At 41.2% G+C, this 16,796-nt stretch overlaps 1 protein-coding gene across 1 annotated transcript; it reads right to left on the reverse strand.

The window, feature by feature from the left end:
* Positions 1-5,724: 5,724 nt before the first annotated feature.
* On the reverse strand, positions 5,725-12,086 carry LOC112560779. Its single transcript, XM_025232838.1, is given in 4 exon segments — positions 5,725-7,787; positions 9,117-9,594; positions 9,597-9,831; positions 10,833-12,086. Coding segments are annotated over 4 exon segments (1,347 nt in total). The 5' UTR covers positions 11,171-12,086; the 3' UTR covers positions 5,725-7,491.
* Between the last annotated feature and the right edge of the window lie 4,710 nt (positions 12,087-16,796).

Genomic DNA, 16,796 nt, shown 5'->3' on the forward strand with positions numbered 1-16,796 from the left:
GAAATACCAAACATCAAAGGATTGCCGCAAAGTTGAGAAATCATAAGAGAAAAACATCCTATAACAATAAGCTACATCATGAATTTAGAATTATCTTTTATTAAATATTTTTTAAAAATCTTTCAATCTGAAAACTTGAAACACCCGCCGTGAAAATCAGTAATGGCTTTTTTTTATAAGTCATCGCTTTTCTTTTAACACTTGGCACTTACACTGTTTTTAAGGAGATTGGTTGAGGAAAGAGGAACGATCAGATCCTAAATAAAAGACATTCTTCAGTAATATTAGACTTGGTAAACAAGAAAATGATCAAAGATACCGACACCCAGCTTTTAATTTCAACGTAGAGCCACATCGTGTTTTGCAACCACTGAAAGCATGATTACATGATTACTTCTGGTTTAGCTTAAGAAGAAATAATTTTAGCCTTCCTTATGACGATTCCTTTTTCCCCCCTAAAAATAAATATTTTGGTCAGCAGAGCAATTTTTATCTTTAAACTCAAATTTTTGCTGAAATATAATAAGCCCATGATTATTTTTTTCACTGTGTATACGAGAACCTTTCAGAGAATGTTCGTATTTTATTTTCTTTTATTTCGATGAAATAAACAATATTTTTGCGGTGTTAATGGTGCTAGGGTGATGATGGTGACGAGAATGATCGTAGTTGTGGTGAAAGATGATCGTAGTTGTGGTGAAGGCGTTGGTGGTGATTGTCACGTGGTTCGTGACGTCACGAGAGCTCGTCGGGCACGGAGTATTTTCTTTATTCCACTTGTCGTCTCTCGTGCCCACGGCGCCATCTTGCCCTCGTGCACAGTAAGAAAAACGCACACAAGTCAGTCTATTTTTTTAAATTCTGCTCAAAGGTCCTGGCGAGAAACATTCCATTAATTTCCTCGGAGATTAATTGACACTCTGTGTTAATTTAGAGAAAATTTGGATTTCGTAGGTCATCTTCAGACATATTATGGTACGAGTAAAGTTGTTTAAAATCTTTATCGAGACTGCAAAAATGAATGTAAAATCTTTAAAAAAAAATAGGATATACTCAAGCTCATGAGAGGTGTTAAATTTCGTAACTTTTAGTACATGAGATACCCCGAGATCGCTATTGGTTAGTGCAATACTCTATTTCGATATTCAAATGTACAGATGAAGGGACGTATAAAAGATGTCAAGCAGAAGTCCAAGCATCCAGAAATTGAGAACAGGATATAGGTCAATAGAACTTAAAAGGTGTGATCGCAAGTTTGTTCTACATCAGCCAGTGTCAGACTTGTAAGTTGTAATCATGAGAGCAAACTTGACCCTCCGGCAGCTGATGTCGTTAAACCTGTTTCCAACCATTTCCAGTAATTTGGCATTTCTTATCACTCACAGCTTCTCTGTCATTGTCATCGATTTCTCTCAAAATGCTGGACTGGATTGAAAATAAATCAATCTTTTATTTGCAACAAACCCATACACCTGTCAGGAGTGCGAAAGCAATGAAGGTTTTAAGACTTTTAGATGGCACAAGACGCAACACACCAAAAGAAAATCTAAAGAATCGGAAATGAAACGGAAGGAAGGGGAAGAGAGAAAAAAAGGCAAAAGAGGAAAATGTGTGGGTGTGTGGAAGCATGGGGAGGAGGTATCTGTCTTTGCCAAGTCCATATTTCAGCTAGAGGAAACTTTTCTCTATGGACACGTGATGACTAGGAATTCTGAAAGTGCATTTTGTCCATCGAATTAAGAACAGAAACTCGGTTTTCATGTTTATTTTTTTCAATTTTTAAAGTGAAGAAAGTTTTAAAACTTTTAGAAGATCACACACACACACACGGGCGTGCGTGAATGAGTGTGTGTAGGGGAATAGAGTGTTCATGGTAAGGGAGCTTGTTTGCAGTTGTATAAGAAAGAATCGATCACAGAAAGAGAAATCTTTCAGCTATTTGTGTATAAAAAGAAAGGATTTGCCTAAAAATTATATTAAATCACGCGAGACACACATCCGCATCATACCCACTAGTGCTTGCGTGTGTACGTGTGTATGTGTGTGCATGTGTGTATGCGCATGCTTACTAGTTCACTGCAGCTACATCACGAGAGCTTTGTGCTGTTTGACGAAATTGTTAATGATATGATATGTCGCCCACGCACATAGAAATATTAGAGATGAATAAGTTGATATAAGTACAAGAGAAAATTGAACGATCAAAGCTCTCCACGACTCCCCGAGTGAGACAGGAACAGCCGACTGTGAACATGTTCACACCAACGCACGCGCATGAAGAATAAACTCCTCGAAAGCCCCGTTAGCATGGGATACGATCTCGTTACAAATATCTTTTAGTTGATGCCACGCAAACTGTCGAGAAGATAGAGAATAGAGGAACCAGACTTCTAAAGACCAACAAGACAAGGTCCATCATCAGAGGCGACTACCAGCAAGTCGTCAAAGTATGTTGACGATTGTGGATGGTGGCTCATGTTTCTTATTAACAACTGTCGAATTCAGGACAAATTAGTCGAGGACTGACTTTTCGAAACTCCGCTAAAATTGTTTCTTTTAGTTTTTTTGTTCTTTGTTGTTGGTTGTTGTTTTTTTGTTTTTTGTTTTTTGTTTTTTTGTGTTGTTTTTTCTGTTTTTGTTTGTTTGGTTTTTTTAAATTCTAACGAATAATTTAGAAAACTAAATTGGAATGCTTAAAGTTATTTAAGTTAAAGTTAAAGAGTTATTTAATTTTGATCCGACAAATTCAATAGAAATCCTCAAGAGAAATTTAAGCTGCTGGGTATATGATTTTTGAAATGTTATTACAAATGTTCTGTGACGATGGTCTACTCAGTGAGTGATTGTGAAAGCTATTTGTAAACATGCAAGTTTTGCCCCCCATGCCTCTCGGGGCGCTAATAGACACATTTGCTCGCTGATTAAATACAAACGGATCAATCCGCAAATCTGAAAAGCAAAGGGAATAGTTGTATGTTGTATCAGCCAAAGCTTTTTGCCTTAGGGAGGAACATCTGAGGGATTTGTTTAGGGGAGAACCCTGCTGTTCGTGTTTCGTGATGTTGCATTAGCGGTCAGTGGTCTCCAACTCTTGCTCACTCAGTTCTTCAAACAGAGAAAAATGAGGCCCGTCCACCCAGGCAAGCAGCTCCCCTCCTATAAATCACAACACACACAGGATGCAAACAGAGTTAGAGAGTGAAAGAGTGTGAGTGATAGAGTGAGTTAGAGAGTGAGTGAGAGAGAGAGTGAATGAGAGTTAGTGAGAGTGAGTTAGAGATAGAATGTATTCAGGTCCCCCACCTCTTTCATTAAACGGTTGAATCCTATGAATTCTGACCGTTGATGCACGAAATAAAGTTTACTATTGCCTCGTGCTTGCTGCATTGTGCAAATATAATTAAAGTATTGGGACCGAGATGACAAAACTAAAGCAAGAGGATAAACAAGGTATTGCAATGAAGGCTTATTTCAATATGAAGATTGTAAGTACTCGAAAGTTTTGCGTTTCGGGAACCAGAAATTAGGAGTCTGGGATACAGACGGAATGAAAGTCAATACGTACGGAATGAAAATCAAAGACAAGCGAAAAAGGAAATCAGTTAAATGTAAATAACACTGTTTGTTCGTCCTCTTTGAAAAATGCCGGTTAGGATGGAACCAGTAATTTAACTTTTACTGAACCCAATATTATTGTCATAAAAAGGTTTGTCTGTGGCGTAAAGGGCATCAGAGGTCAGCGAGGTCAAGAAAAGCTTTGTGCAATATGTGGGCACTGTGTCTAAAGCCCTCCACAGCACCTCCAGCCCAGTCGTCAGGACGGAGTCTGGTCGAAGAAAATTGACTCTTGGCTGAGTCAGGAGATGCCAAGTCTCTAACTGGTTTTCTCTGGATGAGAAAATATTGTTTCCAGACGATTTGGTCACGCCATCAGTTAGCTTTGTACACCACCTCCTTCCTCCTTCCCTAGTTCTCTGCCCTTTCTCTAAATCTTTTCCTCCATTGTCTGCCCCAGCTCGGTACGCAGTCCCCTGGTAGGTGTCCTCTGTGTATCACATTGACAGTTTGTAGAAACTGTATTCAAGTCTTTTTGAGGAAAAAAGATTGAAATCTTTAGTGTTAAACTCTTCAATTATTCACTCTCCTTCAGCTGTATCCAGTCTGTTGTAATAACAATTGACCTAAGTCTTCATTGCTTCACTCTGACACTGACTTCATGTCCAAAGTCGATCACATCATTGAATCTTACTCAAACCAACGCCTTAACAAGACAGATTCATTACAATTTATTAAGATTGGCTAATTAGAACACAATAAAGTCCCTCTCAAACTTCCTTTGCAAATCAACTGATTGAGAAGTCCTGCAAAAAACTCCGAAATTAAGGTCGGCCGTAATGAGAGAAGTAGATGAGTTGTTTGTCAATCGTAAATAAGACACGTGTAATTAGTCATCAAACATTTTGCCAGTGTAGTTTAGAAGAGGTCTTACATCCCAAGTTTGTTACAAGTCCGCCTCTTGTCTATGGTCCACCCGCTGAGTGTGTGCGACATCTTCTCAATGGACCCCTTCTTCCTGTCTCGAAACGCACTTGTCTTGTTTTCCAAACTCTTCTAAAACGGTCCAGAGACAGGATCAGTCTTGTTGAATGACAGTCACGACAGTTTCGAGCTCGTTTGCTGCTGCTGCCGAGTTTTTTAGTGAGAACCTACTGGGGGTCCGCAGACGAGAGCTCGTCATTAGCTTCCCTGGAGGAACAGCATGCGGACCGTCTGCGGAACTGTGCGAGGTGCTCACTGAAGACCTTCATTAGGTCCTCCTCGTCATCAACATTCAGTTCCACATACGGGTCCTTACACCACTGTGGATACAAGCCATTCAACAGCCCTTCATTCAATTTTCCCAATGGATGCGACCTTCAGTGAGGACCACAGCATCAGCTGAAAGTTTTCATTTGCATGTTGTCCACCAGTATTCTTCACAGTTGAGCGGCGAGCTGGAGGTGAACAGTGGTTTCCTTAAATTATGTTCACAGATTTGCAAAAGAGTACTCATCCAGTCTTGGACTGCAGTTTTCCTCCCATCAAGTTGATTAGTTTCTGTATTTGTAACAAGTATGTTCGTTTGAAATATCTTTACGCCCCACCTTGAAACAAGCTCCAATAGTTTGGAGAATTTCTTCTTTAGGTGGAGATGTGTGTGTGTGTGCGCGCAGAAATGAGAAAAGTAAATGAAAGATCAAGTTGTACAGAAACTGAGAATAAAAATGAAAAATCAAGTAAGGATGATGTCGGTGAATATTTTTGTAAACTAACCGGGGGCTTCTTTGCTACCTCGTGACTATTTTTCCCAAATCACTCATGCGAATTAAGAGTTGACTTTTGGGATCGCAAAGTGTGGCCATCAAAGCATTTAAGGTACCTTCATTCTCCTTACTGTTTCTCCCCTCCCTGTTTCTAAAGCAGAAATTGTTTAAACTTTTGAACTTCCCTTTATAAAGTTGGCATCGTCTACACAGGCTTTTAAACTTTAAAAAAACCAAACACCACCACCATATACACCATTAGGTAAGGTAAAAGACTACTTACATTAAGTATTGCTTGGATGCCTCCACTGAAATCAAGTGATAATATTTATATTTATTTACACAACAGAGCAAGTATTTTTCCAGGCATGTTGTTTTCTCGAAAACAAAATATCATTATACGAAAGTCCGAGAGGATCATGTCATAATTAGAAATATGAAAGTTGCCAAGCTACCAGCAGATGCTGTACACAAGACCTCGAAATGTCTTAAATACTTTCCACAAGTTGTACTAACACTCGGCACACATTGTATCACGTGACTAAGAGGAGGATCCAGCCGGTGTGCACTTTGTCTGTGGTATCCATAGAAACTGTTAATATCTCCTTTTCTGTGCGCAGAAACCACATTGTCTGTGTAGCTTCTTGACATTTGAGAAAGATTCAGAATGAAGACTTACATCCAAGAATAAAAAGAAGACAACAAAGGATCCCACATCCCAACCCAGACAAAGGACTGCATGGCAGTGACAGACATGACATGGAACCCACGAGTGCAGCTGACACTTGCATACACAAATGAACACATGCATATTTTGCACAAACAATTTCGCATATTAAGAAGGCAACATTTCTTTTACTTGCTGAACTTTCAGCTTCTCTCCGAGCCCCACTGATAGTCTCTCTCTCTCTGTCTCTCTGTCTATAAATATACATGCACAACAATATATGAACAATTTAAAGTTTTCAAAGGTAAGAATCTGATTTTTAACATGTAAATTCCAATCGATGTCTGGCTTAAAGTAATGAAATAGAAACATGCGGTAACAGAAATTTCTTTATAAAATGTCTACTTGTAAATACTAATCTCAATCTATAATATTTGCATTCTAAACAAAGGAAAAATGCTTTGAATAAAATGAATTTTTAATAAATTAGGAGAAGCCCAAACCATCCGCGCCCATCAGAACCTGTAAACCCATCAGTTTCTTGATTTGACCAACACATTCCACAAGCGGTTGCTATATACAAGGCACTATTGCAGAAAAATGCGTGGCTAGTAATGCAAATAATACAGTCTTCAGTGAAAGGTAGGCTACTCTTGTTGAAACTCAGTTTTTTTTTCTACATACGTGTTCAGGAAACAGTCACAACTACAACTCGGAAAGGTTTTATATCGCAAAAATCTACTTCTGTACATTTGATACTTCACGTGGCAATGTTACCATGTTGATATTAAATATTACGAGTGCAGCTGAATAAGGCAATACCAAGGGAGAGAATTATTCTTCCACAAAATAAATTAGTTTCCGGCAAATTCCATGACAACAGTGAAAGAGAAAATAACCTCATTTCGGAAAGAAGAAGAAAACAAGGTGAGTGATTGACACTTTTTTGATTATTTCACCGTTCAGCAGATCACGAACAGCTCCATTTTGTCTTCCGATGACCCTTTAACCAAGTGCGCAGAGTGCCAGCAGGCAGTTTTTCTTTCGAAGGAAAAAAATCCACATTGTAGACACTGTGGACAGAGATTATTTTGAGACTGTTTTCTAGTTGAGGAAATGTCACATTGATAATGGAGGTAAAAGAAATAATGTCACTCACGAATCTTTAGTAGCTGAGTTTGGAAGGTCTTTTAGGGCAAATGTTCACAGATCGGTTTGTCATTTATCAACTCGTCATTGATGGGATCAGGGTGAATACCGACATGTCATTTTCTGGAGCTTTCACAGGAAAAAGTGTAATCCCCGATCACATCGTCTAACTCCACAAAACTCTCCTCCAGCTTCCAACACCAGCAAACACAGGAACAAAATCGGTTTCCAGATAACTGAGTCCATCTCCTGACGACTGACACACAGTTTGAACGATCTCACAGATTAATGCACTTTACTTACAAGGCAGACAACTCCACACTAGGGAGGGCTCCTTGCTTTGGGAGTTCCGCAAGATGTGTGGTGTCGTCTTCACACAGAACTGTAGGACATGGTGGACCTGAGAGTGATTGCTTTGGTCTTCTGCAAGTAGCGCTTCGGGCAAAATGTCTTCATGAACACGTACCGGAACTTGCGTCCCAGAAGGCAGTAGAAGAAGAAATCCGTCGCCGCGTTGATTGCGAGAGTTGTCTCCCCTGCGTTGAGCAGCAAGGTGGAGGTCATGTCGCCGGAAGAGCCGGTGGCGAGGGTCGATATCATGTAGACTGTCGGCAAAATGCAGCAGACAAAGAAGCACAGCGTGATTCCAAGAACGATGTAAGTGAGATCTGAAAGTAAAGAGCGAGTGAATAACTGTTACCTGGAAAGGTCAAGGCTAAAACAACAAGTACAGGTCATTTCCGCTGGAAACAAGGTCACCGGAACAAGTCGATTTGCATCTAGAGCTTTCCCTTTACAGACTATGTAATCTCACACTCAACTCGGTGAATGTCTGCTCTGAAAGCAAAACTCGAGCAAAAGGACGATAAAATTGTAAATGAGGGACGTATACAACTGCTGCTAGGAAATGAAAGAAGCATTCTGTCCGGTAGACAAGTCCAAGTGACGGGTTATTATGCACATCTGTGTCTGCATCTGCTGTATTGTATAACCTCAGTACATCTTTGATATTTATAATTTGTCTTTTAGAAAGGCTTTTGTGACACCAGAGCATATTAGCATTCTAGACAGATTTCCGTTTGTTTCATTCGACTGTGTGTCCAGCTATAGTTTAAAATTCCCTCCCACTCCTCGACCAAGAAAACGTAAAATGAATCTTCCCCACAAAAAAAAAAGAATAACGACTACGTCCCACACCATAACAAAACGAATTAAAAAAAATCCAAAAGCCCGAGGTGATTGGCCATCATCCTAACTGTGCTTTTTTTTTTTTAAAGTTAACATTTAATTATGATTGGGCTTCCATTAATGTCAACTCCATGCAAAGAGAGAGTGACTACAGCAGTTTATTGTGATTTGCTCTTTAGAGGCTCTACAACAGGAAAGAAGACAACGATCAAGACCGGTGGATTCAAAAGTAGGGATGATCAGCAATTTAAATATCATTCACAACAACTTTCATCCAAAGAATCAATCAATAAGCGATAATTATGGTAATTTTGCAATTTTAAAAAAATGTCATTGCCATCATATAATTTTAAGCTATCGACCTTGGAGCCTGCTCAGAAATATGTTTACAGGCAATTAAAAAAATGGAGACCAAGCGGAGACAGTAAAACGTGGTGTGCAAATAACCACGCAGACATATTTGCTAATAGTTTGCTAAACTGTAAGCCAGGATTCTCAGTAAAAGCTAACATCGTTTGAGGGTCACAAGCATAACAAAGTAAAATATAAAAAAACCACACAAATAAACAAGACAAATGATGTCCCCTTCAAATGAAAAACTTAATAAAATTGAGGAATCAGGAAAACAAATATTTTTTTGTTGCCATTGAACATGCAAATCTGTATAAAACTTAATTAGAAAATTGATTATGTAAAAAAAGAAAATAAACAAGAAAAAGCAACCACCAACAAAAACTTTTACGCTCTGAAGTAAACAAGTTAAATCGAGTTATTTCATCTTGTTCGCTGATTTGAACAAAAAGACTTACCTTCTTCTCTATTGGTGGGGGAGGTGCAGGAATTTCCGGACATGCGGTGCTCGTTCCTGATGCTGATCCTCCTGGTCTCCTCCTTGCGACGTCGCAGAGCGATCAGCAGCTGGATGTTGAAGAAGAGGATTAAGGTGTACGGCAACAGGTAGAGGAAAATCACCGTCAGGTAAGACAGGTAAACTGACTGGTACAGGTACTTGAGTCCTCTCATCGCCTGCCCCTCCTCGTAGCTGGCGTCGCCACTGTCATTGCCCCACGACCCGCCCACCAAGATATTGATGGTGGTCATGTTGACAGGCCTTGACAGATAGCTGTGTGTTTCTTCTGAAGTCCCGACGCCGGTGCTCCGGGGAGTGCCATACAGCGGTTGGTTTGTTTGGTCACTTCTCAGTGTTGATGGAATCACGTGACTTCGTTTCCTGTTCTGAGGTCGCTTTCGAGGTAGTGTCCTATTTTGTCTTTGTGAACTATGTCCGCCCCGTTCAAAGAAACGGCCAACGGTTGGCTGCCCGTGGCGCTGACCAAGGAGTTAGGGATGAGTCCCAGTCCTTCCGGCGTGGTGGCGGTGGTCTGGGAGTTGACGAGGACGTCGTTAAAGCAGCGAGGGATGTTGAAGATGACGGTGAGAATGAGGACAGCAAAAATAGCTCGACGAGTTTTCCCGTGGGTCCAGATGGAGCGAGCTTTCAGTGGCAGCAAGATGACAAGGCATCTGCACGACAAGCAAACAGTGATAGCAAATAAAAAAGGCAGACTAACCCGGATGTAGTAGAGGACATATGGCAAACTAAATTTACGAGGTAACTTCTAGATCGATGCTGTTGCAAATGATCCTTTGGTTACATTAAACACGAACAATGAACGGAACTCTCGGGGCGACGGAGGTACTCAATCCCAAATCGTCTGGTCTGGTGTATTTCCGGTTTACTGGCTCTTAGCCAGAGGTGGGGAACCTCCTGCCCGTGGGCCGTATACGACCGGCGGAATCGTTTAATCCGACCGACAAGGCAATCGGAGATAGCAGTAAATCTATCAGCTTTTCATGGCAACATAAATTTGTATTAAGTAGACTATATGGAGGAACAAGCAAGGAATATTCATTACGGGATAGACAGGACACATTGGAGTACATGACGGGACAGACACGGATGTTTCTCATCAGCTCCCCGTTGCCTATATGGACAAGGTTGGAGAATTATGCATTCAGATGACCTTTACCCCATTCCAAGTGCAGGTCACCACTGGTTTGATGTATGCTTGATGTGTAGCGGTCTTTGAACCATGTCGGCTCATACATAAATAATAAAAAAAAATTGATCGTAGACTTTGCTGTGTACCTCAATGAACGGTTCAAGCTTACAAATGTCCAAAATTATCCTAATTCTTAAAAAATGCAGGCCTAGGGGATTGTGGATGGGACGAACAGTACCCTTGTTTATGCAAGATATTTCTGAAAGAAAAACAGAGATTTTGAGGTCTCGGATTTATACATATTTGAAGAGAAATGGGAGGAGAATTTCAAACAATAGGGTGAACAGGAAAAAGGTTTTTCTGTCTTCTGTTTAAGGCAGAGAGAGGAAAACACGACAGAACAGACTTATTCGGGTGGTGAGGTGACAGATAGTTCACACAGGTATGGTGTGCAATGCTGTGATGACAAGTAGCAGGACAGTCAGTTCATCTCCACCCTTATAATCTTACAGTTCTCCTCACCTCTCAATAGTCACGGTGACTGTGGTGTAGGTAGAGGCCATCTGTGTCATAAAGCGCAGCGAGAAGCTGAGGGACGTGATGGTCATCAGCGCCGAGTACTTGGCGGCGGTGTAGTGCACGTTGATGCTGATGCTGATGGCGGTGATAGGCAGCACCAGCAGCAGGTACAGCGCGTCGTACACCACCAGCGACAGCAGCAGCATGGACGTTGGCGACCACAGCTTCCGGTTGGTCAGCACCACGGCGGACACGGTGTTGGCGATGCAGCCGAAGACAGCAAGACACAGCCTCACGATGGCCAACACGATGACGATGCTCTCCCGTCCGCTGTCCTCCATCGACACAACTCCCGACTGGCATTGTCCACTCTGCTGGTCTGGTTGTTTGTCAGGCAGTCAGACAGGCACGAAGACGACATTTTATCGGACTGTTTCTCAGCCAAAAATGTATCTCAACGATCAATCACCTTCCAAGTTTAAACGTCTGGCTCTGACAATATTCTCAAATGTCTTCAAACGTACTGCATCAACAAAAATTCAATATCGACAAAAATAATGTATCTTCAAAGTGATTTATCATGTCCTCAAAAGTACTGTGTTTAAAAGTTCAGTCACCAAACGTTTCATGAAAGCACTATGTTGTCAAGAGTTTGTATCTGAGAATGCCATCGCGTGAGTTCGGTCCAACCATGTGAGATATTGCCACTGGCAATTTTTCGTGCCATAAACTAACTTCTCATTGATGGCGCGAGCAATTGGCGCTGTGGCCAATCAGACTGGTCGTACCATCGACAGGAGGAAGCCTGTCGTGATCTGTCTCTGCGTGTTTACCGAGTTTCCCGATATCCTACATAGTCTCGCTCCTAGTCCTCCACTCGAGATTATTGTTGCAGTCTGTAGCCCGGAGAATGGGGGCTGGTCAAATCATAATGTCCCTTCCGCTTCATCTATCACTCTGTCAGACTGGTCTTGTCACACAGGGTCGAACCGGCAGCCGCTACAAGCAAAGACAATTTTCTCTGCAAAAGACAGCAAATTAGAGTGAAAAAAACACCGCACGATATCCCGTTTATCTCATGTGTCCAGCCCAGGAGACACAAAAGATTTAGAACAAGCCACTTGTTGAGGTCGTGTCCTCTAAATGGAAAATAATTGTAATACAGCTCATGTTTGTAATGCGCAGTTTCCTCCAGTAACACACAAACAAATCCTCCCCCTCCCCACATACATGCAAACACACACACACTGATGTAATGAAAACAACACGTTGACGCAAACAAGCAAATTAAAATAAGTTGACATAAAGTTTCTATCAAGCTTTTTTCCCCTTGGAAGCAAAAAAAAAAAAAAAATTGTTGTCGATAATGCTAACTAGTCTGAAAATAGCAGTCTGGGTCCTGAGGTGGAGGAGAGAGCAGTAGTATTGTCAACATTGTCCTGTGTGTGAATCACACACAAAGGTTGAATAAACTGCACCAACAGCTGGCATTCCATGTCCAACCCCGTATCTGATATCAGACTCACAGTTTTATGTTTGAAAAAAATATCTAGAGACCTCTGTCATATTTGTATTGGTGAAAGCTTTGCCGTCCACCACAGATGTTAGAAAAGCCAACACAAGCCCCGGGTAGACTGTCAGCCTGAGATTTGGTAAACAGGTTGGCATATTGATTGTCAACCCCTTCATCCTTGTCTGTTTTGCCTCCTGAACCTTCAATAATGTCCAACAACATTCCCAGCATTGATTTTGTTTTAGTTTGGTTTTGATTCTTTGTCGGGACCTCCTTTTTGTTTGCTTTCTGATGGAGCGCAGCACTGTGTAAACGATGTCAACTGATACTGTTATTGCAAACTTTCAAGAAAAACATTTTACTGAAGAGAGTGTTCCTTTTTTTATCATTTTAGTGCAGAATCGTGGTTTCAGAGTAGAAAAATTATGTTTTTATGCTGCTGATAGACATGAAGTCTAGGAACTGCCAACAAAAACATTTATTTGTGCCATAAATCAGATAAGCCATCAGATTCGTTTCCCGTAAAATCATTTCAAGGCTGAAACAAATTCTTCAAAGAAAATGTAGATGTAGGAGACCGATGTCAACATGTCCATCAATGTAGCAAACTTGTTATCGAAGTACAAACTCCACATCACCTATTGCATTCAACATGCAGATGTATCAAAGTTCCAGAAAACTTCCCTTCAGCAAAAAAAAGAACGCGGTTTTCACAGCAGCCACCTTCCTCTTATTACTATAAAACATAAACATTTCTATTCGTTATAATCAATGTGTTTTATGTTTCTTCTATGCTCATGATGTTTACAAAGGTGAATAACATGAAATGAGTAAGGAGAATGAGGGACTGAGTAGATGAGTTATAGATGGAGACCTGATAGCAAGGTTATGGTTACACAACACATTATATTTCAACACGATGCAATATTTCCTTGTTAAAACAATTTTCATCCAGTTTTCAGTCGTCTGCGTGTAAAATTTTCAACAAGAACGATTTTTATCATTTCCTCTGCATTTGTGCATTTTTCCGTTTGACGAGCATGATCAACTAACAAAAGATGAATCTTTGGATGACACAAAGGTCATGATGATGCAGTCATTGTCTATTAGTCTCACCACACAAAGGCTTCTACACTCTGGCAAGATATGTAACTGGTGTGGGATACAACTGCTGATCGGGTCCACTGACACACTGACAGACACACTGACAGCAAGAGTCCTGTGTGACTGAAACATAACGGAGCCAGCAGCAGGAAACGATTCTCAGCGCTATGACGACATTAAAAACGTTGGTGGAGCATCTTGTCACCAACCAACATGTTTATGACTTACACTACTACAGCTTTGCAGAGTTATTGCTCATGTCATTATTTACTCTGTGTCAAGTGCAAGCCGATTATTACTCAGAATAGTCTCGTTGACTGATTAACATGACCACAAAGCAGAGAGAGAGAGAGAGGGAGGAAAGAGAGAGGAAGGACCACACTACCTCAACTGTTTCGTCAACAGTCACCGCCATGGCTGAAGACAGTGATGGGAAAGTAGAAGGCTGTAGATGAAAACCTTAAGTCCGCAGGCGAGTAAATAGTTCTTCACGATGACAAGACAGTAAACAGTGTATCAAATATCGGGCACTAAATCGCAACAGATCGACCCACCTGTAAAAAATAATAAAAATAACAAAATGACAATATAACTGTAGGTCTGGAAGACAAGGGACATCTCTCTTTCGAGGCCAGTCGTTGCTGGAGTCACCGATCTGCTGGCAATGGATGGCTAAGGACTCCAGAGAGACAATTAACTCAGTCAGTATTTTTTGTAGCTTGGTGCTATGGTATTGAGAAATATTAAAGGAAGAGAACCCGGAAGACATCATGAATTGAATTTTGTAGCTGCAGGATGCACCCTGCTACAGCCTGCAATTAAAAGTTCGCTCAGCTCCGCAGTCTACGGCCAAGATCGTTTGATGTAGATAACATTACAGTTTGCCTGTCCTCTCTCGGTCCCCGAAGGGCTTCTGTGATCTTGTCTTTCTTATCTATGGCATAGAAATTAAACATTCCGCTAAAGAATGAAGACCTTTCTAGCGGCAACATGTGTTTAAAACCTTTTTCATATCATTAATACTTCACCTGCAGGGAGAAACACGAATCTTGGACAAATTTAAATAAAGATGATTTCCCTCATTTGCTCAAATCTCGCAAAACCATGTAAGACATCGCTAAATTCTTCACACACAAAAAACTGTACGAAGAAAGTACAGGTAGGTCATCTGTACTAAAACCTGAAGTTATCTCATCTTAATAACATATTATCTAATTGTAGTAATCTTCAATACTCAGTCCCGACGAGAGGGAGGGTCGTGGCAAGGGAAGGGTGGTCGGCTGTATTGGGGCCAGTCGTTGTAAAGTGGTCCTAGCCTCTGAGCCAATTAAATAAAAATGTTTTATATTTATTCGTCTTTATGTTTATGGAAGATCATTAACTTGGGGATGTCTAGTCTCACAACAGCAGTGTGCGGTTCAGAGGCCCGGGGGAAGCGGGTTGAATGAGTGACATGGCGGACTGTCCCATAGACTGTCCCATGGAGTCGCTCTCGTTTGATACATCTACAGATGATGAGGAACCTTCACAACCCTCCCTAGGCAAGCGTTTTGTGTGGATTTGTAATAAACCGTTTTCAAAAACATAACTTTCTTAATATGTCTCTAGTGATTTATTGTCTGAGAAGTTTTATTTCAATTTGTCCGTGTGCTGCCATTCCATGAGTGCATGGAGCGCTGCAATAAAACAGATTTCATATTCCTGTCTGCTGCTGTGGACTTCCCTTTCCGGATTCTCAGTGAGAATACAATTCTGGACCACACATTGCATGAACATGTCACTTCAGGTGGTCACATGATCACGTTATAACGTAGGTGGCACCACGTCCAACTGACTTAACGGCTGAACGAAAGGATGAACATGATGCGAGCTCCTGTGGTTGACTGGAATGGTTACAAGATTCTTTCATTTCCTGCCGTCAGTGGAAGAGAACTGAGGTCAACCATTGCAAAGACATCACTAGTTTTTTAATGGTATTTTTGTAGGGAAAGAGATGACATGACATGGAGCACATACAGTGGAGGGTTGTATACAGTGTCGGTGGGACATGGGATTTCTCTGCGGGGACATTAAGTTTCTGTGGGTCAAACATGCATGGATTTCTCTGTGGGGACATAAACTCGTCTGATGGACGCCAAGTGTCAGTGTTTGTTGTTTGCGATGGTGTGGTCAGGTCGTTCACAGCTCGTGGTTGCAGAAGTCGTGTGGAGCTCTGACCTCGCTTTCAGGACGATGGTGTATTGCAGCTTTTCCCCCACTGAGCTGCAGACAACTCACAGTTGGAGTGTTCTACTCTCATGTTGGGACCAGCTCTAGCACTAACCTGAAAAGTTAATCATTTGACGGTGAGGACATAATGAAGATGCGGACAGAAATGGTGAATGCACACAAACACACACACTTTGGGCTTGGATTGTCCACAACTATGGTGATTTCAGTAAGTGGGGTACCACTGAAACTTTTGAACACCATAGGGAAGCTGAAATATAATATTCCCTTTCTATCCTGGGAGTTTGTGTGAGAGCATTGAGCAAACCTGTGTAGGGATATATTTGCTTGGTCTTTCATCTCAGTGGCTAGATGTCATGAATTCATTCATTTAATTTATTCATTTGTTTCTTGACCAATTCATCCACAGACTCGGCAACTACCAAGGTCTACAACTCCAGCCTGTCTTGTACGATGATGACCAGGTCTTGCACGGGATGACCAGTCAAGTCCTCTTGCTCAGGTCACCACGGCGCTGCCCTCCTTCCAACCTTCCTGGAAGGACGGTCGTTGTCACGTGACCAGCCCAGCTTACGCCGCTTCATTTCATATAAAGTCCCTTTCTGTGATGTTGTTTGACTTTCACATCAATCAATCTTTAAAGCTCTCTTTCCCCAACCCCTCTTTCTCTCTATCAAGCGATTTCTCTGTCCAGCTTTGTCTTTCTCTATCTCAAGAACTTTTTAAAAGTACTTTCTGTTTCTTAACTGTCCTTTCTTTCTGAGGCATTCTCGTGCTCTCTATCTTTCAAAAGTTTTTTCTCTCTCTCAAGCATTTTCTCATGATCTCTTTTTCTCAAGTCAACTCTTTTTCTCTCTCCTTCTCTTTCTCAGTAAAGTTCTCTCTCTGTTGCACTGGTACAAGACTAAATACAAGAATAAATCTCCAACCACTCACGATGTCCAAAGTGTAGTGTCAACCCTAATCGTAAATTGGTTTAGAAATCCAAATGCTTTTACAGCAACGAACCTCAGTAGGATTGGGTCTGCTACCAGAAAAAGAAGAGAAAAAAATATTTTTTGGTTATAATTACAGAAAGACTCCGATTACACAAAGAACCAGCACGTTGTATGTTCTCCGCC

The sequence above is a fragment of the Pomacea canaliculata genome, linkage group LG3, assembly GCF_003073045.1.
Source record: "Pomacea canaliculata isolate SZHN2017 linkage group LG3, ASM307304v1, whole genome shotgun sequence".
Taxonomy (NCBI): Eukaryota; Metazoa; Mollusca; class Gastropoda; order Architaenioglossa; family Ampullariidae; genus Pomacea; species Pomacea canaliculata.